At 45.1% G+C, this 23,426-nt stretch overlaps 1 protein-coding gene across 2 annotated transcripts in view; it reads left to right on the top strand.

Moving 5' to 3' along the window:
* The window catches only part of LOC110522810 (transcription factor RFX4), a 30,260-nt gene extending 16,551 nt beyond the window's left edge, over nucleotides 1–13,709 (top strand). The window contains exons 11-18 of one of the 2 annotated variants that reach the window (XM_090230923.1): nucleotides 123–267; nucleotides 965–1,059; nucleotides 1,689–1,806; nucleotides 4,523–4,642; nucleotides 5,047–5,208; nucleotides 5,593–5,719; nucleotides 5,988–6,126; nucleotides 11,970–13,709. In XM_090230923.1, coding sequence (XP_090087049.1) covers nucleotides 123–267; nucleotides 965–1,059; nucleotides 1,689–1,806; nucleotides 4,523–4,642; nucleotides 5,047–5,208; nucleotides 5,593–5,719; nucleotides 5,988–6,126; nucleotides 11,970–12,242 — 1,179 coding nt within the window. In that variant the 3' untranslated portion in view covers nucleotides 12,243–13,709. Of the gene's footprint in view, nucleotides 1–122; nucleotides 268–964; nucleotides 1,060–1,688; nucleotides 1,807–4,522; nucleotides 4,643–5,046; nucleotides 5,209–5,553; nucleotides 5,720–5,987; nucleotides 6,127–11,969 lie in introns of both variants that reach the window. The other variant, XM_021601283.3, reaches the window with a different exon arrangement.
* The last annotated feature ends 9,717 nt before the right edge of the window (nucleotides 13,710–23,426 follow it).

The raw sequence follows: 23,426 nt of genomic DNA, 5'->3' as shown, positions 1-23,426 counted from the left end.
TATCCCTGTATCAATGTAATGAAATCCACATGATGATATGACTGATAAAGATATATGCAGTGTGTATCACTATCTAATAATGCACTATCTAATAATGTGTGTTTTGATGCGTCTCTGGGAAGGCGTCGCGGACGGTGATCCACAGTGCAGACATCACCTTTCAGATGATGGAGGACTGGAGGAACGTGGACCTGAACAGCATCACCAAGCAGACACTTTACACCATGGAGGACACACGGGAGGAGCAACGGCGGCTCATCATCCACTGTAAGGGCAAGACAAGCACACACGTAGGGACGCAGACACAGACTTATGTGCACCAACACACACACACACACACACACATACACACAATCCCAGTAACAGCATTCACATTAAGTTACGTTTAGTCCCAAAGTCTAGAAGCCACATTCTAAACAACCCTCTTGAGCTCCAATACACTTTACTTAAATTGCTTGCTCTCCTTCATGCATTGTAGGAGAGAAATGCACTTCATTCCCACACACCCACAACTGCCAATAACACACAGTAGATGTCACCCATTGGACAATCATTCCCACGGCCAGGAAAGTCAAGCCGTAATGATGGAGGCTGAAAGGTTAAGCAAGTTGACTCTGCTCTGAAACACCCCGTGGAGCATCTCAAATTCATTTCAGCAGTATCCCTCTGAAATGGCCGTGATAGGGTCACAGGTCACAGATTGACTGGTGTCGCATAAAAAACTCTCATTCTGTTCTATTAGACAGAGAGAAATTATGCACAATAGCAACAAATAAGATACATAGCCACATACAAGACATACTGTATATGCTGCTGGTTTTGGTAGTTTGATTGATTTAAGTAATGGTTATTTAGGTCCACACACTACAATTTTTCCACTTCTTCATTTGATCCAAATTGTTATCTGTTGCTATGTGTTGACAAACTGTGGCTAGATGCAGCTCTCGTCTCCTTCCTCTCTCAGTGTACCAGGAGTTTGACCGTCTTTTGGAGGAGCAGTCTCCTATAGAGGGCTACATAGAGTGGCTGGACTCCATGGTGGACCGCTGTGTTGTCAAGGTCAGTTAAAGAACTCATGACTTCATATTTCCACAAAAACATATTTTTTTTATGCCCTGTTAAGATCTAGGATATATCATCAGAAAACATCCAGACATCCTCTTGAGACATGTGCTTTCTACTATTGCTACAGCATGGCGTATGCTGTTTGTAAGTGGAAAGTATAGAAATAACCTCTTCAATTGTCCCCCTAAAAATTTCCACAGTGACGTATGTGTTACATTTACCAAGGCCATTCTGGACGACGATGTGTTATTTTATTGTTGAAGTATATTTATACAGCAAATCAGTAAGGATTATGACCCTTTAAAAATAAACTATGCATTTGAATGACATCCGTTTCTCCATGCTGATGCAGAGCCACTCTCCTAGTTAATGATGTCTTCATGGCTCCCATTTGCGGGCATTATGCTCCAGATATGGGCTTGTAAAATGTTGTTGCCCTGGCAACGTCCTGGACTCCCCAGACAATGGTTCAATGGGAAGGCCTGTCCCCAGGGGCAAATTAAATAGTTAACTTGTTGACATGTTTTTCGTTCCTGAGGGTTAAGCCCCAATACGATCCCAGGGGTTAATTCTCTCCCTCCCCAACCCTTCCCCTTCTTTTCTCATGGAAATGTCCCCTTTAGGTGGCAGGGAAGAGGCCTGGGTGCCTGAAGAAGGTGGCCCAGCAGTTCCTGCTTATGTGGTCGTGCTTCGGGACACGAGTCATCCGGGATATGACCCTCCACAGTGCGCCGAGCTTTGGTGAGTGGTTGGATCTAGCATTGGGCTGGGGCATGTATTAGCCGACACAGGAAAAAAAGTTTGTTATAGGGGGGTTATGTAATGTTATTGGAGCATGTTGCTGGTGTCACTAGTGTCAGACAGTAGTTGTCTAGAAAAGACTTTGAAGAACACAAACAGATTACCCAGGGCATTGTCCCAAAACGTGCTGAACTGAGATATGAATATGCTAGTATGCACATAGGTCCAAAAGTAGTTTAAGCCCCTCACCCCATTTTTGGGAAATGATAATAAGAAAAGTTGTGCCCAGACTCAGCAGAGAATCCCCTTCGATTGTTCTCCCAATCCAAAACAGGGGGAAAGCGTGGCCGTAAGATGGCAGCCTTGTTGGCATGGCACCCCTAGCCTTTACTTTACTAGCTAGCGGTGCATGACCAAGGCACTGAAATATATAGGGGCTGTAAAATGTTTAAAAAATGACTCCCCTTCCCTCTCCTCTCCCCTTCAGGCCTGTCTGTAAATATCAAAGCCACAGCTGGTTGCAGTGTTTTGATAAAACAGCTCTCCGTGCAAAAACAGTTCATTAACAATGGCTACCCCCCCCCCCCCCCCCCCCCAAATGTGTTTGCCTATCTTTTCAATTTTATGACCAAGCAGTATTGCATTACTCCATTCCGTGAATAGCTGCTGGTGTTTATTATGCGCACGATGGCTGGAGTCACCAGCACAATGTCACAATTGTGTCACGCTCCTTTCCTTCCCCAGCGACAGTCTCAGTCATCTCCCATACCAGACCCAGGGGTCAGCTGTCATATTTGGGGCAGTGACTTTGTACCAGGAAACAAGAAACAGCCCCCCGTCTCTTTTGATAACAATGACTGCCCAGTTGTTCTACTCTCTCACATGCTATAATAATCAATGGTGTACCGCAGATTTGCGAAGCCTGCCCGAAAGGTCAGAGCAAAGGTGTGTTCAGCAGTAGTTATATAGGATGAACCATGACTAGAATAGAGTATATACATATAAAGTGGGTAAAACAGCATTCAAGTGACCAGTGTTCAATGACTCTATATACAGTTGAAGTCGGAAGTTTACATACACTTAGCTTGGAGTCATTAAAACTCGTTTTTCAACCACTCCACATATTTCTTGTTAACAAACTATAGTTTTGGCAAGTCGGTTAGGACATCTACTTTGTGCATGCCACAAGTCATTTTTTCCAACAATTGTTAAAAGACAGATTATTTCACTTATAATTCTCTGTATCACAATTCCAGTGGGTCAGAAGTTCACATACGCTAAGTTGACTGTACCTTTAAACAGCTTGGAAAATTCCAGGAAAATTAAGCAGCCGTCATACCGCTCAGGAAGGAAATGAGTTCTGTCTCCTAGAGATGAACGTACTTTGGTGCAAAAAGTGCAAATAAATCCCAGAACAACAGCAAAGGACCTTGTGAAGATGCTGGAGGAAACCGGTACAAAAGTATCTATATCCACAGTAAAATGAGTCCTATATCAACATAACCTGAAAGGCCAATCAGCAAGGAAGAAGCCACTGCTCCAAAACCGCCATAAAAAAAGCCAGACTATGGTTTGCAACTGCACATAAGGGACATAGATCGTACTTTCTGGAGAAATATCCTCTGGTCTGATGAAACAAAAATATAACTGTTTCGCCATAATGATCATCGTTATGTTTGGAGGAAAAAGGGGGATGCTTGCAAGCCAAAGAATACCATCCCAACCACGGGGGTGAAGCACGGGGGTGGCAGCATCATGTTGTGGGGGTGGTTTGTTGCAGAAGGGACTGGTGCACTTCACAAAATAGATGGAATCATTAGGTAGGAAAATTATGTGGATATATTGAAGCAACATCTCAAGACATCAGTCAGGAATTTAAAGCTTGGTCGCAAATGGGTCTTCCAAATGGACAATGACCCCGAGCACACTTCCAAAGTTGTGGCAAAATGGATTAAGGACAACAAAGTCAAAGCCCTGATCTCAATCCCATAGAGAATTTGTGGGCAGAACCGAAAACGTGTGTGTAAGCAAGGAGGCCTACAAACCTGACTCAGTTACACCAGCTCTGTCTGGAGAAATGTGCCAAAATTCACCCAACTTATTGTGGAAAGCTTGTGGAAGGCAACCCGAAACGTTTGACCCAAGTTAAACAACTTAAAGGCAATGCTACCAAATACTAATTGAGTGTATGTAAACTTTTGACCCACTGGGAATGTAATGAAAGAAATAAAAGCTGAAATAAATCATTCTCTCTACTATTATTCAGACATTTCACATTCTTAAAATAAAGTGGTGATCCTAACTGACCTAAGACGGAATTTTTACTAGGATTAAATATCAGGAATTGTGAAAAACTGAGTTTAAATGTATTTGGCTCAGGTGTATGTAAACCTCCGTACTGTACATAGGGCAAAGCAGTCTCTAAGGTACAGGGTAGAGTACCAGGTGGTAGCTGGCTAGTAACAGTAACAAAAGTTCAAGATAGTGTACTTGGCAGAGGCCGGCCAGTGGCGACTGTTTAACAGCCTGATGGCCTGGAGATAGAAGCTGTTAATCAGTCTCTCGGTCCAAGCTTTGATGCATCTGTACTGTCTCCGCCTTCTAGATGATAAAAGCGAATAATTTAAATGTGCCCTTGAAACTAGCTTTGTTAAGGTGCGTATGTCAATATAAAGAAACTTTAATCTCACCTCTCTCTCTGTCTGCCTGTGTGTAGGCTCGTTCCACCTGATCCACCTGATGTTTGATGACTATGTGCTGTACCTACTGGAGTCCCTGCACTGCCAGGAGAGGGCTAACGAGCTCATGAGGTCCATGAAGGCAGAGGGCAACACAGGTCAGACCCCCACTCTGTCAACAACTACTAACTGCTTCCAATACTACTACTACTACAGCACTGCATTGCCACTGCAACTATTAGTATTACTACAATCACAATTACTAGTACTACAATTTCTACTACTTTTACCTTTTACTCCTACTATTACTACTAATAATAATATTACTAATACTTCTGTATAGGACTTTGGGAATGACCTGTCATACTATCATCAGTATTGCTGCTGCTACAAAAACAACGAGAAATGCATTTTAACAACAACAAAAAAACAACAAAAACAAAAAACGACATGTATTTTGACAGTACTGATATTGAATGCTGTATGAAGTACACTGACTCTTGAGGACATAAGAACCTGCTGTCTCTCGAATAGTTTATTGACCTCTGACCCCTTCTTATAGCTGAGCAAGAGGAAGAGATGATGCTGACGGAGACCACGCCCACATCCACGTCCCCAGGGCCTTTCTCCCCGGCCAAGTCTGTCACCTCAGTGGGGGTCCCAGCCGCCAGCTCCCCCGCTGCTGCCCAGTCCCCAGAGTACACAGGGGCCACAGCCACCACAGGTGAGAAAGACAGACAGCAACACTGGGGTACTGGGGAGGGAATCTGTTAGTGGGGAGTGTTGCTTGGATATTGAGCTAATACTAGACTGGAGCTACAATACCATAGAAGCAATCCCACATGTCTGTGGTCATGTTCTGTAGGTAATGTTACGATTATGTCCAACAAAGTACATAATGTCAGATTAATTCATTAATACATAGCAGTTGAATTAAATGATTTATTAGAATGGGCATATTCTGCCTGTGCTCATGCATTGGGTTGGTTTCTAAGGGTCACGGCAAGGTAGATTCCTCTGTGCCAATCCCTTTGTCTCTGTGTGTGTATGTGTTACGTGTGTGTGCCAGGAGCTGTTCAGTCATATACCTGGTCCCTTACGTACACAGTGACAACGTCAAGCGGCACCCCTTCTGAGGGCGGACAGCAGCAGCCTTGCATGCGCAGTGGTGCCCCAGTGCCCCCTCCCTCCTCCGCCCATCGACTGCCAGTCTACGCACACCGGGATGAGCACGGGTGAGCTGTCATAGAGGGATTATGAGTTGTCATAGAGGGGTAGTGAGCTCTCATAGGGGGGTTATGAGCTGCCATAGAGGGGTTATGAGCTCTCATAGGGTGGTTATAAGGTCTTATGAGCTCTAATAGAGGGGTTATAAGGTCTCATAGAGGGGTTTTGAGCTCTCATAGAGGGGTTATCTGATTTCTTACAAACAAATGTATGGAAAACATTTAAAGTACTACATTGAATACATGATGTTGACCTGTTTTTGTGCACACTCTCCAGGTTCACTGGGAGCTATAACTACGGAAGCTACTCCAACCAGCACCCCCACTCCATCCAGAGCCAGTACCCCAGTCTGGCCCATGAACCGGGCATTCCTGCCCCCCTCCATTATCCCGCCTACCACCGCACTTCTGCACAGGTCAGTCCAAACTTGGACTCCCAAATTACAAATCAGACCATATCATCTGCATTCACCTGAGAATCTGCTAACGGTGTATACTGGATGGAATCACAGTGGAGAAAATTCTGTAACTTTATACTGGACTACGCACATCCAGTCGAAAAGCATTAGCTTACATTAGCTTGATATTAGCCTCTCAGAGCACACACAACATTTGGTTCTGGTTTCCGAGATTTACTTTATATTTGCTCAACACTTTTAGACCCTTTGTCATCCAACATATATCTTTCTGGCCTGTTTTATAATACTGAAATTTAGCCACAGAGTCAACAATTCCAACTTTTCACACAGTTCACCACACCTGCAAGACTTTGTTGGTGACAATAGTTGTTCTTGGCTTGGGTCCTGGAGTAGACTCCATTGTATCTCATTGACGTCAGAGCAGAGAGGGAAGAAAGCCAGTGAAACACTGTATCAAATCCATTACAAAGAGAAAAATTAGACAGTCTGCTGGGTTATTTGACAGAGAAAAGCTGTGAAATCACCTAATAACCATAGTACATCATTACAGAGGCGCTAGACCCACTGACATATGTGACATTGAATCAGGCAGAATGACGCAGAAGGCATACTTGTTTATTTTTCTTCAACGTGCCACTAAAGACCTCCCTCTGATATCTATTCACATCCCTATGTAATATAGATGTGATATTCCTGGTTGGGTTGTAGGCGAGGCGTCAATTCTATCCTAGCTTTTGTAAGGTTGAATTTTACACAAGGCGGTAAATCAGAGAGGAATGTTAATATGAACAGGATGTGTAAATGAGAACAGGGCTCGTTAGTATGCAAAACACACTCTATAGCATGGCATGCCGGGGGGTATACAACAGTGAGTGTGAAAGGAGAGAGAGAGAGGAATCCAACAAGAACAAGAGCAGGCGAGAGGAGGAGGGTGCAGCAGCCTTGTGGTGGTGTCGGTGTCGGTGGAGCTCATTCACTGTTATGGCGTCCGCATGCTTCCCAGCTGAAACAGTTCGGAAGAGTTTGTGCATATATTATAATGACAGTTTGTGAGTTTTTGTTCATTTTGGACTTCAGTGAAGGTTTTTTCGGATGTTCGGGCACACACATTTTTTTCTAGAGGCAAACCGAAGTCGGTAGCCAAAGTCTACACCCCTTTATCGGTGATTGGTCAACAGTAGGGATTCTTCAATAAAGTCTTTGTTGTCCTTCAATGAGAGACGACTCATTTTCATGCACATTGTTTCTTTGTGAAATACTGCACCAAACCTCTTAGTTAGATGTACAACTGTGCGACTAAGAACTCCTCTGCAAAAAAACGTAAAAATGTTGGTCCAATTTCTTGAGTTATTTTAGATTAATTCTGACTATTTTGAGGAAGTGGTAATGGCATCGCAATATGGTCAAACAGTACTATTGCCACTTTTCTCTCATATTTCCAGCGAATGTCTTTTAAGGGATTATGAGAGCACGCTTGCTCAGTTCTGCTAGCCGATTTCAGCTAGGCACCAGCCGAACTGAAGCATACTGATGCCTTTAGCCATAGCAGCGAGTGGTGTGAGTTGACCCTTCTGATGGTAATTTCCTGTCAAGGGTCCTCCAGCCTCCCCCGTCTTTGTAGTGGGAGGAGATCAGATGGTCGTCAGTAGTCTGAATCCCCCTCTCCTCTCTTATCCAGAGCGACTTAAGGCGTCCGCATGCTTCCAAGCCCAAACAGTTCGGAAGAGTTCATGCATACAGTGCCTTGCGAAAGTATTCGGCCCCCTTGAACTTTGCAACCTTTTGCCACATTTCAGGCTTCAAACATAAAGATATAAAGCTGTATTTTTTTGTGAAGAATCAACAACAAGTGGGACACAATCATGAAGTGGAACGACATTTATTGGATATTTCAAACTTTTTTAACAAATCAAAAACTGAAAAATTGGGCGTGCAAAATTATTCAGCCCCTTTACTTTCAGTGCAGCAAACTCTCTCCAGAAGTTCAGTGAGGATCTCTGAATGATCCAATGTTGACCTAAATGACTAATGATGATAAATACAATCCACCTGTGTGTAATCAAGTCTCCGTATAAATGCACCTGCACTGTGATAGTCTCAGAGGTCCGTCAAAAGCGCAGAGAGCATCATGAAGAACAAGGAACACACCAGGCAGGTCCGAGATACTGTTGTGAAGAAGTTTAAAGCCGGAATTGGATACAAAAAGATTTCCCAAGCTTTAAACATCCCAAGGAGCACTGTGCAAGCGATAATATTGAAATGGAAGGAGTATCAGACCACTGCAAATCTACCAAGACCTGGCCGTCCCTCTAAACTTTCAGCTCATACAAGGAGAAGACTGATCAGAGATGCAGCCAAGAGGCCCATGATCACTCTGGATGAACTGCAGAGATCTACAGCTGAGGTGGGAGACTCTGTCCATAGGACAACAATCAGTCGTATATTGCACAAATCTGGCCTTTATGGAAGAGTGGCAAGAAGAAAGACATTTCTTAAAGATATCCATAAAAAGTGTTGTTTAAAGTTTGCCACAAGCCACCTGGGAGACACACCAAACATGTGGAAGAAGGTGCTCTGGTCAGATGAAACCAAAATTGAACTTTTTGGCAACAATGCAAAACGTTATGTTTGGCGTAAAAGCAACACAGCTGAACACACCATCCCCACTGTCAAACATGGTGGTGGCAGCATCATTGTTTGGGCCTGCTTTTCTTCAGCAGGGACAGGGAAGATGGTTAAAATTGATGGGAAGATGGATGGAGCCAAATACAGGACCATTCTGGAAGAAAACCTGATGGAGTCTGCAAAAGACCTGAGACTGGGACGGAGATTTGTCTTCCAACAAGACAATGATCCAAAACATAAAGCAAAATCTACAATGGAATGGTTCAAAAATAAACATATCCAGGTGTTAGAATGGCCAAGTCAAAGTCCAGACCTGAATCCAATCGAGAATCTGTGGAAAGAACTGAAAACTGCTGTTCACAAATGTTCTCCATCCAACCTCACTGAGCTCAAGCTGTTTTGCAAGGAGGAATGGGAAAACATTTCAGTCTCTCGATGTGCAAAACTGATAGAGACATACCCCAAGCGACTTACAGCTGTAATCGCAGCAAAAGGTGGCGTTACAAAGTATTACTTAAGGGGGCTGAATAATTTTGCACGCCCAATTTTTCAGTTTTTGATTTGTTAAAAAAGTTTGAAATATCCAATAAATGTCGTTCCACTTCATGATTGTGTCCCACTTGTTGTTGATTCTTCACAAAAAAATACAGTTTTATATCTTTATGTTTGAAGCCTGAAATGTGGCAAAAGGTCGCAAAGTTCAAGGGGGCCGAATACTTTCGCAAGGCACTGTATATTATGAAAACATTTTGTGACATTTCTGTTAGTTTTGGACATAGGTAACGTTTTTTGGGCTGTTCAGGCACACAAGAAGTGGTAGCCGAAGTCTACGCCCCTTCGTCGGTGATTGGTCGACAATAGGGATTCTTCAATAAAGTCTTTGTTGTCATTCAACAAGCGACGACTCGTTTTCATGCAAATTATTTCATTGGGAAATACTGCACCAAACATCTTACTTAGATGTAAAATTGCGGGACTAAGATCTCCTCTGCAGAAACGTCATAATTAATGACAGATTTCTTGAGTTATCTTAGATTAATTTGGACTATTTCGAAGAAGTGTATACTGGCTACGGTGTCTCAAAATAGACAAACAGTACTATTGCCGCTTTTTTTATCGTTTTCCAATGGTCTTTTAAGGGATTATGCAAGCACACTTGTTTGGTTTGCCATGGCAAACTAAAGAATGCTGACACCTTTACAGAAGCAATTGGGGTTAAGTGCCTTGCTCGAAGGCACATCAACAGATTTTTCACCAAGTCGGCTTGGCGATTCGAACCTGCCGCCCCTGCCCTCTCCTCTACTGTACTCCATACCAGCGGAAGCAGCAGACAGTGAAAGGTGGTCTAGCCAGTGGCCCGGGTCTCTGTTCTCTGCCTCCCCCTCCCACCACTCAATAGTCTCTTCACCTCTCTGAGCCAGTGGCCATAGACCCCATAGACCAGGCCGGGGGGGTATTTATTAAAATATTGTTATTCAATGGTCTCTTTTCAGCATGAACAAGAGGTCGCTGAGCCACCCTGACCCGTGATGACAGCCTTTTTCCGTTCCACCATCCCTCATAATCAAACCGACTGTTGCCTGTGTGTTTATATTTAGTGGGATAAAGAGGAAATACTTTTACTTCCACTTTTGTGCTCCCTGCTCTGAACTTAAATCGGGCACAATGTGTGCGCTTTGTCTGAGTGTGTCTGAGAGGATCTCTCAAGAGGAAGGGAAGGAGAAGACACAAATGGGACACTTTGTTGGATTTCTTGACCAGTCCCAAATATTTTGTAAGAGGAGCTGATTCTGTCCGCGCTGTTAGTCATCAGTCACCCTGGGCAACGAAAATACTACCGGCTGACCACTTATCCTAGTCCAACGCTCATCTCAGTTTCAGGAAGTGACTTATTTATGTCCATCATTTACAACGTTTTGGTGTGCATAGGGGTTCTACTGTTGATGTTCATTATGAATTATAAACCTCATAGTGTTACAGAGAAATCAAAGATTTGTGTTATGTTACATATCATTTATTACATAAGGGCCAGTAGTTTTGCCCAGTAATATTACGTGACCAGGAAAAACTCTGGAGTCCAGCTATAGCCTCATTAGGGGCAGGGGGTTTCTTCGGTCAGGTCATGTGTTCAGGGAAAAACCCAGCCCTAGATATGATACATACAGTGAGGGGAAAAAGTATTTGATCCCCTGCTGATTTTGTACGTTTGCCCACTGACAAAGAAATTATCAGTCTATAATTTTAATAGTAGGTTTATTAGAATAGTGAGAGACAGAATAACAACAAAAAAATCTAGAAAAACGCATGTCAAAAATGTTATAAATTGATTTGCATTTTAATGAGGGAAATAAGTATTTGACCCCTCTGCAAAACATGACTTAGTACTTGGTGGCAAAACCCTTGTTGGCAATCACAGAGGTCAGACGTTTCTTGTAGTTGGCCACCAGGTTTGCACACATCTCAGGAGGGATTTTGTCCCTCTCCTCTTTGCAGATCTTCTCCAAGTCATTAAGGTTTCGAGGCTGACATTTGGCAACTCGAACCTTCAGCTCCCTCCACAGATTTTCTATGGGATTAAGGTCTGGAGACTGGCTAGGCCAATCCAGGACCTTAATGTGCTTCTTCTTGAGCCACTCCTTTGTTGCCTTGGCCGTGTGTTTTGGGTCATTGTCATGCTGGAATACCAATCCACGACCCATTTTCAATGCCCTGGCTGAGGGAAGGAGGTTCTCACCCAAGATTTGACGGTACATGGCCCCGTCCATCGTCCCTTTGATGCGGTGAAGTTGTCCTGTCCCCTTAGCAGAAAAACACCCCCAAAGCATAATGTTTCCACCTCCATGTTTGACGGTGGGGATGGTGTTCTTGGGGTCCCTTTAAGAGTGTGCTCCTAATCTCAGCTCGTTACCTGTATAAAAGACACCTGGGAGCCAGAAATCGTTCTGATTAAGAGGGGGTCAAATACTTATTTCCCTCATTAAAATGCAAATCAATTTATAACATTTTTGACATGCGTTTTCTGGTATTTTGTTTTGTTATTCTGTCTCTCACTGTTCAAATAAACCTACCATTAAAATGATAGACCGATCATTTCTTTGTCAGTGGGCAAACGTTCAAAATCAGCAGGGGATCAAATACTTTTTCCCCTCACTGTACATGTTACATACAGTATAATACCATAAACCTAACACCCAAGATTCTCTTCTGTTTGGCAGTACCCACTCAACAGCCAGATGTCACGGATGGAGCCCTGCTTGATGGGAGGTACTCCTCGGCTGCACCCTACGCCTGTGACCCCCCGGTGGGCTGATGTCTCACCGGCCAACAGCTGTTACACCAGTCCCCCTATACACTCCTCCCGCTACGCCGCCTCTGGAGACATGTACTCCCCCCTGGCCCCTCGCAGGAACTCTGAGTATGAACACTCTCAACACTTTCCCGGTTTCGCCTACATCAACGGAGAGGCCACTACAGGCTGGGCCAAGTAGGCTTTCAATTCAGCCCTCAGAGAGAGGAGCTCCCCTGGGCACAGTCATCCCCATGCAGCCTGCCTGCCAAGCCTATGGATGCAAACGTCCCACTGCCTTTCCCCAACACGACCCAGAGGCACCTAATCAGGAGTATCAGTGTAATGGTAGGGGAGAGAGGCTGCAGAGTAGCAACACTGGGTTACCTGAGCCACAGGCCACAGCACAGAGAACCAAGCTAAGATTCAGGACTTCTTCTCACATTACACAATCAGAATATTGTGGTGTAGGCCTAGTCTGTTCAGGGCAGCAATCATCTCAATGGTGGAGCTGTTTGCAGAAAATGGCAGTGCAAACGGAGGCAGTCGGAATAATCTCACATATGGAAGTGTGCAGTGTGGCCTACACAGCTGTGCCTTTGCAGTCGATGAACACCCATCCCTGCAGTCGACCAACAGATGTAGGATCTTAGTTTTATCACCCTGTTGTTGAGGAAATATCCTGCACAGTAGTAAATGCAAATTTGTATTGTATTAAAAGGTTTTAAAAGGCTTCTAGAATTTGTCATTTCCACTTCAAAATGATTTGCCTTAACAAAAAATTTTTCAAACCCTACAAAAATGCTGGAGGATTATTTTTCTGCAGTGAGAAATGTATCAAATTAAGATCCTACATCTGTACCAAGTCAAAAAAACACTCATCACCCCTCCCTCCCTGTACTCAGCCACTAATGTACGCAACCAATGTAACTCTGTTAACGTTGTCCACTGTGGCTGACGTCAGTATGGCCTCTTAACGACGTACGCTGTTTTCACTTGGTCAGCACCACCGCATTGCCTGTGTGGGCTCAGAGCAGGCCTCTCAGATGCTGTACAGAAGACAAGCTTCAGCCTGATGCAGAACCAGGGTCGTATTCATTACGGCACAACAGAGCAATACATTTTGCAACGGAAAATTAATATAGTATTTCTTATTGGGTTCAGGTTGTCATTCCCTATTTCAGTCTGTTTTCTTCAGTTTGGTGGCTAATGAATACAACCCAGGATGGATTGCCTTATTGTTTCACCGCTGGAGTGCTGTGCCTCAGCCAGATTATTTGTGTGCTTTGTCACAAGCTCTGTTGCTGTATTTGTGAGAGGAGGAGGAGATACTATAGATGTATTTTCTGTAACTTTGTAACATGGTGTTCTTTTTTTGTTTGGTTTTCTGTGTTACGGTTGGTATTTTGTTCATTTTTGTATGGATAGTGAAGGAAACATTAACCTAGGTTTGTGTGTTTCATAATGCACTCAAAGCTACTGTGGACCTATTACCCTATGGGTAGGAATAAAAAGGAACAAATATCAAAGTGTAACATATATGAACTCTAGTCACTTTTTTTCTGTAAATAAAAGCACTCGACAACTTCTGTGGTGACAACTGTTCCAGTTTAAACTGATATGTATGTGGAATTATTTGCTGCCACATAAATCATTTTGAAAACCCCAATCAAAATGTGGACCGTGTTCTTATTTCTTCATTCTTCTCTTCTCTCAAACACATACCATTGGTAATAAACATGTCACTGTTCTGTAGTCTGTTTGTGTATAGCCTAGAAACCTTGTTCAACATTGTGGTTTTTGCCAGACTAGTTTCTTTCCACTGGAGTTCTCCAAACTAACTTGTCTGACTGACAAAAATGTTGCTATTATTTCTTGATATTGATGATACACTGATCGTGCTTTGGAAATGTTGATCAATACATTTTCAGAGGAGTGTTCAGTATTACAATGCAATGACACCACACATCTTAATTTACTTGCAGTTTGGCTTGCGTGAAAGTATCACCACATAGTAGCTCTTGGTTCAATATTTGGTGTAGCATGTCATTGCACAACTGCCCCTGCCTTAAAGTGGAAATCAGCAGTTGAAACAATAACAAAGCGTTCTCCACGCCCATGTTTCGGTAAAAAGCTGGGGCAGGGATGGGGCTGGAGAAATGTAACTACTCTCAAATACATAAACATATCTATGGATGCAAAGACTGACCATGCATGATATTACAATTATAGTTTTAACCATGTTTTGAGGCTATTTAGTGTTGGTTTATATTTACTTTAACTTTGGAGTAAAACAAGATTATATTCTGTGTTCTAATGATGTATGACAGTTAAACTGAGATAATGACGCATTTATAAGTTATATTCTTCAAAAATCAAGGGGTACATATCATTAATTTATAAGTCCAAAATTGGATGTAGAAATTGCAGAGTTCCCCTTTAAACCTCCATTTTGAGTTTGATGTCAACAAAGGAGCCCAAATCTTTTCAAATCCTCTGAGCTGATTTTTACTCCAATCACTTGCTAGCAGTGGGAAGACTGGGAACACAGTGGGGGCTGGGCGAGAAGTGAGAGGGACACTGCGGAAAGAATTACATTTCTATAGAGAGCAGATCCTGCTGGGGTCATCGCACCTCTGTCCCTTAACCTTTGACCTCTAACCCTTTCAAGGTTTCTTTTATTTATTTGAACGCAGATCCCCTGTGCTGTGAGCCCATTTTCCAGCACACCATAAAAGTTCACAACCAAGGCTTTGCATGCTGTAGGCTCGTTTGATACAAAGGATACAAATGCAAAGAACACGGGAAAACCACACAGTCCTGAAAGACTATAAGCCTGATCAAAAACACTTGATACCAGCTTAGACCATTTGGGAAGTGTCAGAATGCAGAGGAGCATCAGAAGTATAATATCATACCCCCTTGGCCTATGCCCACCATATCTAATATCCTTTCCCCTTTTGTCCAGTCAGGGATTAGTTCATTTTGAAAATAGTAATTCAAAATTCAAGATTTAATGTAGACATTAGAGCTGTGAGAATCTATATTTTCAGTTCCAGAATGGGGATTGAATTCAGTTTCCAGTGCTTGGAATGATTCTCCCTCAATCTCACACAAATCATCAAGGAACCCACCAGGTACAACCCTAAATCTGTAAACAAGGGCACCCTCATAGACGTCATCCTGACCAACTGGCCCTCCAAATACACCTCCGCTGTCTTCAACCAGGATCTCAGCGATCACTGCCTCATTGCCTGTATCCGCTACGGATCCGCAGTCAAACGACCACCCCTCATCACTGTCAAACGCTCCCTAAAACACTTCTGTGCCTTTCTAATCGACCTTGCCCGGGTATCCTGGAAGGATATTGACCTCATCCCGTCAGTTGAGGATGCCTGGTCATTCTTTAAAAGTAACTTCCTCACCATTTTAGATAAGCATGCTCCGTTCAAAAAATGCAGAACTAAGAACAGATATAGCCCTTGGTTCACTCCAGACCTGACTGCCCTCGACCAGCACAAAAACATCCTGTGGCGGACTGCAATAGCATCGAATAGTCCTCGCAATATGCAACTGTTCAGGGAAGTCAGGAACCAATACACACAGTCAGTCAGGAAAGCAAAGGCCAGCTTCTTCAGGCAGAAATTTGCATCCTGTAGCTCTAACTCCAAAAAGTTCTGGGACACTGTGAAGTCCATGGAGAACAAGAGCACCTCCTCCCAGCTGCCCACTGCACTGAGGCTAGGTAACACGGTCACCACCGATAAATCCATGATTATCGAAAACTTCAACAAACATTTCTCAACGGCTGGCCATGCCTTCCTCCTGGCTACTCCAACCTCGGCCAACAGCTCCGACCTAGAATATGTGGACATCTATAAGTACCTAGGTATCTGGCTAGACTGTAAATCTCCTTCCAGACTCATATCAAACATCTCCAATCTAAAATCAAATCTAGAGTCGGCTTTCTATTCCACAACAAAGCATCCTTCACTCACGCCGCCAAACTTACCCTAGTGAAACTGACTATCCTACCGATCCTCGACTTCGGCGATGTCATCTACAAGATAGCTTCCAACACTCTACTCAGCAAACTGGATGCAGTTTATCACAGTGCCATCCGTTTTGTTGCACCTTATACCACCCACAAAACAACATTCTGGGGCCTGTAGTTTTTCCTGATCTGGTAACCTAACCAGGTAAAACTCTGGAACTTATAGGGTTTGACATGATTCATATTTTGTTAAAAGGTGTATTATGGGCTATGATGGGACCGGTGTTTTTCTAGTCAGGTCACATGGTTTTACAAAAACTCATAGAAAAACTCCTGGCCTTGGGGAGGATGAAAAACCTGTCAAACTGCACCAACCTTGTATTTGTTCATATGAATTATATTTTTAAGTACTAGGGGGGTTTCCTATACACAGACACAGAGAAAGTAACATGATTGGTCAATAAAACACAGGGCTGAGCTTGCTTTATGCAGGTTTGCATTGTGTAGTCCACTCCTGCCCTATGCAACTGTATGTCTAATGAAAAAATACTCACAGTCTGTGTATGCTATTTTGTTTATTGCTAAATTCCAGTTAATCACTTTGGATTGAAAAAGTCTAGGTACTCTAGTCAGCCCAAGTTTGAATATAAACCACATTTGATCACATTCACATTTTCTCACAAACAAATTGGCTACAAATTAGGGTTCCTAGTGGCGCAGCCAGACCCTGGTTCAAATCCAGGCTGTATCACATCTGGCCGTGATTGGGAGTCCCATAGGGCGCCGCACAATTGGTCCAATGTCATCCGGGTTTGGCCGGGGTAGGCCGTCAATGTAAATAAGAACATGTTCTTAACTGACTTGCCTAGATAAATAAAGTTAAATAAATAAAAAAACACATTACTGAGAACCACTCGCCATGTTATCAAGCAAAGTGGTGGCTGCATCATGTTATGGGTGTTTTCATAATCATTAAGAACTGATTAGATTTTCAGGATAAGAAAGAAATGGAATGTAGCTAAGCACAGGCAAAATCCTAGAGGAAAACCTGGTTCAGTATGCTTTCCACCAGACACTGGAAGACAAATTCATCTTTCAGCAGGACAATAACCTAAAACACAAGGCCAAATGTTACGGTGCGTGAATGAGGACCCAAAAGCGAATTAACTTAAACAGAGCTTCTTTAATTACCAAACATAGGTAGGCTCAGACGGACCGGCAGATTCCGACAGGACAAGACAAGGTTACAGCAAACATGACGACAGTCTGGTTCAGGCATGAAACACAACAAACAAGAATCCGACAAGGACAGGAACAAAAACAGAGAGAGATATAGGGGACTAATCAGAGGGAAAAAGGGAACAGGTGGGAAAAGGGGTGACGAGGTGGTTAGGAGGAGACAAGGCACAGCTGGGGGAAAGAGGGGGAGAAAAGGTAACCTAACAACGACCAGCAGAGGGAGACAGGGTGAAGGGAAAGGACAGAGACAAGACACAACATGACAGTACATGACAGTACCCCCCCACTCACCGAGCGCCTCCTGGCGCACTCGAGGAGGAAACCTGGCGGCAACGGAGGAAATCCTCGATCAGCGCACGGTCCAGCACGTCCCGAGAGGGAACCCAACTCCTCTCCTCAGGACCGTACCCCTCCCAATCTACGAGGTACTGGTGACCACGGCCCCGAGGACGCATGTCCAAAATTCTACGGACCCTGTAGATGGGTGCGCCCTCGACAAGGATGGGGGGGGGGGGGGAAGACGAGCGGGGGCGCGAAGGACGGGCTTGATGCAGGAGACATGGAAGACCGGGTGGACGCGACGAAGGTATCGCGGAAGAAGAAGTCGAACTGCGACAGGATTAATGACCCGAGAAATACGGAACGGACCAATGAACCGCGGGGTCAACTTGCGAGAAGCCGTCTTAAGGGGAAGGTTCTGAGTGGAGAGCCAAACTCTCTGACCGCGACAATATCTAGGACTCTTAGTTCTACGCTTATTAGCAGCCCTCACAGTCTGCGTCCTATAACGGCAAAGTGCAGACCTGACCCTCTTCCAGGTGCGCTCGCAACGTTGGACAAAAGCCTGAGCGGAGGGGACGCTGGACTCGGTGAACTGAGATGAGAACAGCGGAGGCTGGTACCCGAGGCTACTCTGAAAAGGAGATAGCCCGGTCGCAGACGAAGGAAGCGAGTTGTGGGCGTATTCTGCCCAGGGGAGCTGTTCTGACCAAGACGCAGGGTTGCGAAAAGAAAGACTGCGTAAGATGCGACCAATAGTCTGATTGGCCCGTTCTGCTTGACCGTTAGACTGGGGGTGAAAGCCGGAAGAGAGACTGACGGAAGCCCCAATCAAACGGCAAAACTCCCTCCAAAATTGAGACGTGAATTGCGGACCTCTGTCCGAAACGACGTCTGACGGAAGGCCATGAATTCTGAAAACATTCTCGATGATGATTTGTGCCGTCTCTTTAGCAGAAGGAAGCTTAGCAAGGGGAATGAAATGAGCCGCCTTAGAGAACCTATCGACAACCGTAAGAATAACAGTCTTCCCCGCTGACGAAGGCAGTCCGGTGACAAAATCTAAGGCGATGTGAGACCACGGTCGAGAGGGAATAGGAAGCGGCCTGAGACGGCCGGCAGGAGGAGAGTTACCGGACTTAGTCTGCGCGCAGACCGAACAAGCAGCCACGAAACGACGCGTGTCATGCTCCCGGGTGGGCCACCAAAAACGCTGGCGAATGGAAGCAAGCGTACCCCGAACGCCAGGGTGGCCGGCTAACTTGGCAGAGTGAGCCCACTGAAGAACGGCCAGACGAGTAGGAACGGGAACGAAAAGAAGGTTCCTAGGACAAGCGCGCGGCGACGGAGTGTGAGTGAGCGCTTGTTTTACCTGCCTCTCAATTCCCCAGACAGTCAACCCGACAACACGCCCCTCAGGGAGAATCCCCTCGGGGTCAGTGGAGGCTACTGAAGAACTGAAGAGACGAGACAAAGCATCAGGCTTGGTGTTCTTAGAGCCCGGACGATAAGAAATCACGAACTCGAAACGAGCGAAAAACAGCGCCCAACGCGCCTGACGCGCATTAAGTCGTTTGGCAGAACGGATGTACTCAAGGTTCCTATGGTCAGTCCAAACGACAAAAGGAACGGTCGCCCCCTCCAACCACTGTCGCCATTCGCCTAGGGCTAACCGGATGGCGAGCAGTTCGCGGTTACCCACATCATAGTTACGTTCCGACGGCGACAGGCGATGAGAAAAATACGCGCATGGGTGGACCTTGTCGTCAGAGAGGGAGCGCTGAGAAAGAATGGCTCCCACGCCCACCTCTGACGCGTCAACCTCGACAACGAACTGTCTAGAGACGTCAGGTGTAACAAGGATAGGAGCGGATGTAAAACGATTCTTGAGGAGATCAAAAGCTCCCTGGGCGGAAACGGACCACTTAAAGCACGTCTTGACAGAAGTAAGGGCTGTGAGAGGAGCTGCCACCTGACCGAAATTACGGATGAAACGACGATAGAAGTTCGCGAAGCCGAGAAAGCGCTGCAGCTCGACGCGTGACTTAGGGACGGGCCAATCAATGACAGCTTGGACCTTAGCGGGATCCATCTTAATGCCTTCAGCGGAAATAACAGAACCGAGAAATGTGACGGAGGAGGCATGAAAAGTGCACTTCTCAGCCTTCACAAAAAGACAATTCTCTAAAAGGCGCTGGAGGACACGTCGAACGTGCTGAACATGAATCTGGAGTGACGGTGAAAAAATCAGGATATCGTCAAGGTAAACGAAAACAAAGATGTTCAGCATGTCTCTCAGGACATCATTGACTAATGCCTGAAAGACAGCTGGAGCGTTAGCGAGGCCGAAAGGAAGAACCCGGTATTCAAAGTGCCCTAACGGAGTGTTAAACGCCGTCTTCCACTCGTCCCCCTCCCTGATGCGCACGAGATGGTAAGCGTTACGAAGGTCCAACTTAGTGAAAAACCTGGCTCCCTGCAGGATCTCGAAGGCTGAAGACATAAGAGGAAGCGGATAACGATTCTTCACTGTTATGTCATTCAGCCCTCGATAATCTATGCAGGGGCGCAGAGACCCGTCCTTCTTCTTGACAAAAAAAAACCCCGCTCCGGCGGGAGAGGAGGAGGGGACTATGGTACCGGCGTCAAGAGCTACAGACAAATAATCTTCGAGAGCCTTACGTTCGGGAGCCGACAGAGAGTATAGTCTACCCCGGGGGGGGGGTGGTTCCCAGAAGGAGATCAATACTACAATCATACGACCGGTGTGGAGGAAGAGAGGTGGCCCTGGACCGACTGAACACCGTGCGCAGATCGTGATATTCCTCCGGCACCCCTGTCAAATCACCAGGCTCCTCCTGTGAAGAAGAGACAGAGGAAACAGGAGGGATAGCAGACATTAAACATTTCACATGACAAGAGACGTTCCAGGAGAGGATAGAATTACTAGACCAATTAATGGAAGGATTATGACAAACTAGCCAGGGATGGCCCAAAACAACAGGTGTAAAAGGTGAACGAAAAATTAAAAAAGAAATGGTTTCACTATGATTACCAGAAACAGTGAGGGTTAAAGGTAGCGTCTCACGCTGAATCCTGGGGAGAGGACTACCATCCAGGGCGAACAAGGCCGTGGGCTCCTTTAACTGTCTGAGAGGAATGTCATGTTCCCGAGCCCAGGTCTCGTCCATAAAACAGCCCTCCGCCCCAGAGTCTATTAAGGCACTGCAGGAAGCTGACGAACCGGTCCAGCGTAGATGGACCGACAAGGTAGTGCAGGATCTTGAAGGAGAGACAGGAGTAGTAGCGCTCACCAGTAGCCCTCCGCTTACTGACGAGCTCTGGCCTTTTACTGGACATGAAGTGACAAAATGACCAGCGGAACCGCAATAGAGACAGAGGCGGTTGGTGATTCTCCGTTCCCTCTCCTTAGTCGAGATGCGGATACCTCCCAGCTGCATGGGCTCAGCACCCGAGCCGGCAGAGGAAGATGGTAGTGATGCGGAGAGGGGGGCGACGGAGAGCGCGAGCTCCTTTCCACGAGCTCGGTGACGAAGATCAATGCGAATAGCGAGTTCAATCAAGGAATCCACGCTGGAAGGAACCTCCCGGGAGAGAATCTCATCCTTTACCTCTGCGCGGAGACCCTCCAGAAGACGAGCGAGCAAGGCCGGCTCGTTCCAGCCACTGGAGACAGCAAGAGTGCGAAACTCAATAGAGTAGTCTGTTATGGATCGATTGCCTTGACATAGGGAAGACAGGGCCCTGGAAGCCTCCTCCCCAAAAACAGATCGATCAAAAACCCGTATCATCTCCTCCTTAAAGTCCTGATACTGGTTAGTACACTCAGCCCTTGCCTCCCAGATTGCCGTGCCCCACTCACGAGCCCGTCCAATAAGGAGAGATATGACGTAGGCAACACGAGCAGTGCTCCTGGAGTAAGTGTTGGGCTGGAGAGAAAACACAATATCACACTGGGTGAGGAACGAGCGGCATTCAGTGGGCTCCCCAGAGTAACACGGCGGGTTATTGATTCTGGGCTCCGGAGATTCGAAAGCCCTGGAAGTGGCCGGTGGATCGAGGCGGAGATGGTGAACCTGTTCTGTGAGGTTGGAGACTTGGGTGGCCAGGGTCTCAACGGCATGTCGAGCAGCAGACACTTCCTGCTCGTGTCTGCCTAGCATCGCTCCCTGGATCCCGACGGCTGAGTGGAGAGGATCCGAAGTCGCTGGGTCCATTCTTGGTCGGATTCTTCTGTTACGGTGCGTGAATGAGGACCCAAAAGCGAATTAACTTAAACAGAGCTTCTTTAATTACCAAACATAGGTAGGCTCAGACGGACCGGCAGATTCCGACAGGACAAGACAAGGTTACAGCAAACATGACGACAGTCTGGTTCAGGCATGAAACACAACAAACAAGAATCCGACAAGGACAGGAACAAAAACAGAGAGAGATATAGGGGACTAATCAGAGGGAAAAAGGGAACAGGTGGGAAAAGGGGTGACGAGGTGGTTAGGAGGAGACAAGGCACAGCTGGGGGAAAGAGGGGGAGAAAAGGTAACCTAACAACGACCAGCAGAGGGAGACAGGGTGAAGGGAAAGGACAGAGACAAGACACAACATGACAGTACATGACACCAAATCTACACTCAAGTTGTTTACCAAGAAGACAGTGAATGTTTCTGAGTTAAAGTTTTGACATAAATCTGCTTTAAAATCTATGGCAAGACCTGAAAATGGTTGTCTAGCAATGATCAACAAGTAATTTGACAGAGCTTGAAGAATTTAGAAAATAATAAATGGGCAAATGTTGCACAATCCAGGTGTGGAAAGCTCTTAGAGACTTACCCAGAAAGACTCACAGCTGGAATCGCTGCCGAAGGTGATTCTAACATGTATTGACTCAGGGGGTTGAATACTTATGTAACCAATATATTAGGGGTTTATTTCCATGATTTATTTTTTATTTTTACAAATGTTAGAATTTGTCTTCCACTTTGACATTACAGAGTATTTTCTGTAGAAAACACAACAAAATTTGGAAAAAGTTTTACACACACACACACACAGCAATCTAAATAATATACTCAACTAGAAAAAATACAAATAATACATAAAAAAAAATAGCTTTAAAGATACCATACTTTAGACAAGTTAAACACACCAGGCAGAAGGCTACAAAGGTTAAAGGGCAATCTATTTCGTACAGGGACAGAGCAAACACCTCACCATTGTTCCTGTAAACAGTCAAGAGATAGGGGTGGAGAAATGCAACCACTCACAGACCGACCACAGACCGACCTTCCACTGGACCAAAAATAAAAAGTTTACAATGCTTTAAAATAAAAAAATGAATAATAATCATTTTATGTAGGCGTGAACAAAATTTAAAAATAAAAATAAAGAAAACTGGGCAAAACAAGCTCACGTTTTAGTCTCTGACCGTTTTGCCCATTCTTTAAGGCAAAACTGCTCGAGCTCCTTCAAGTTGGATGGGTTCCGCTGGTATACAGCAATCTGTTAGTCACACCAAAAATTCTCAATTGGATAGATGTCTGGGCTTTGATTAGACCGCTCCAATACATTTAAATGTTTCTCCTTAAACCACTTGACTGTTGCTTTAGCAGTATGCTTAGAGGTCATTGTCCTGTTGGAAGGTGAATCTCAAATCTCTGGGAGACTGAAACAGGTTTCCCTCAAGAATTTCCCTGTATATAGCTTCATCCATTATTCCTTAAATTATGACCGGTTTCCCAGTCCCTGCCAATGAAAAACATCCCCACAGCATGATGCTGCCACCACCCTGCTTCACTGTGGGGATGGTGTTCTCGGGGTGATGGGAGGTGTTGGGTTTGCGCCAGACAGCATTTT

Source organism: Oncorhynchus mykiss, chromosome 1 (genome assembly GCF_057628025.1).
Source record: "Oncorhynchus mykiss isolate SJ-2025 chromosome 1, ASM5762802v1, whole genome shotgun sequence".
In the NCBI taxonomy this organism is placed as follows: domain Eukaryota; kingdom Metazoa; phylum Chordata; class Actinopteri; order Salmoniformes; family Salmonidae; genus Oncorhynchus; species Oncorhynchus mykiss.
Note: the sequence above shows the minus strand (reverse complement) of the source record. Positions and strands in the feature narration are given on the sequence as shown.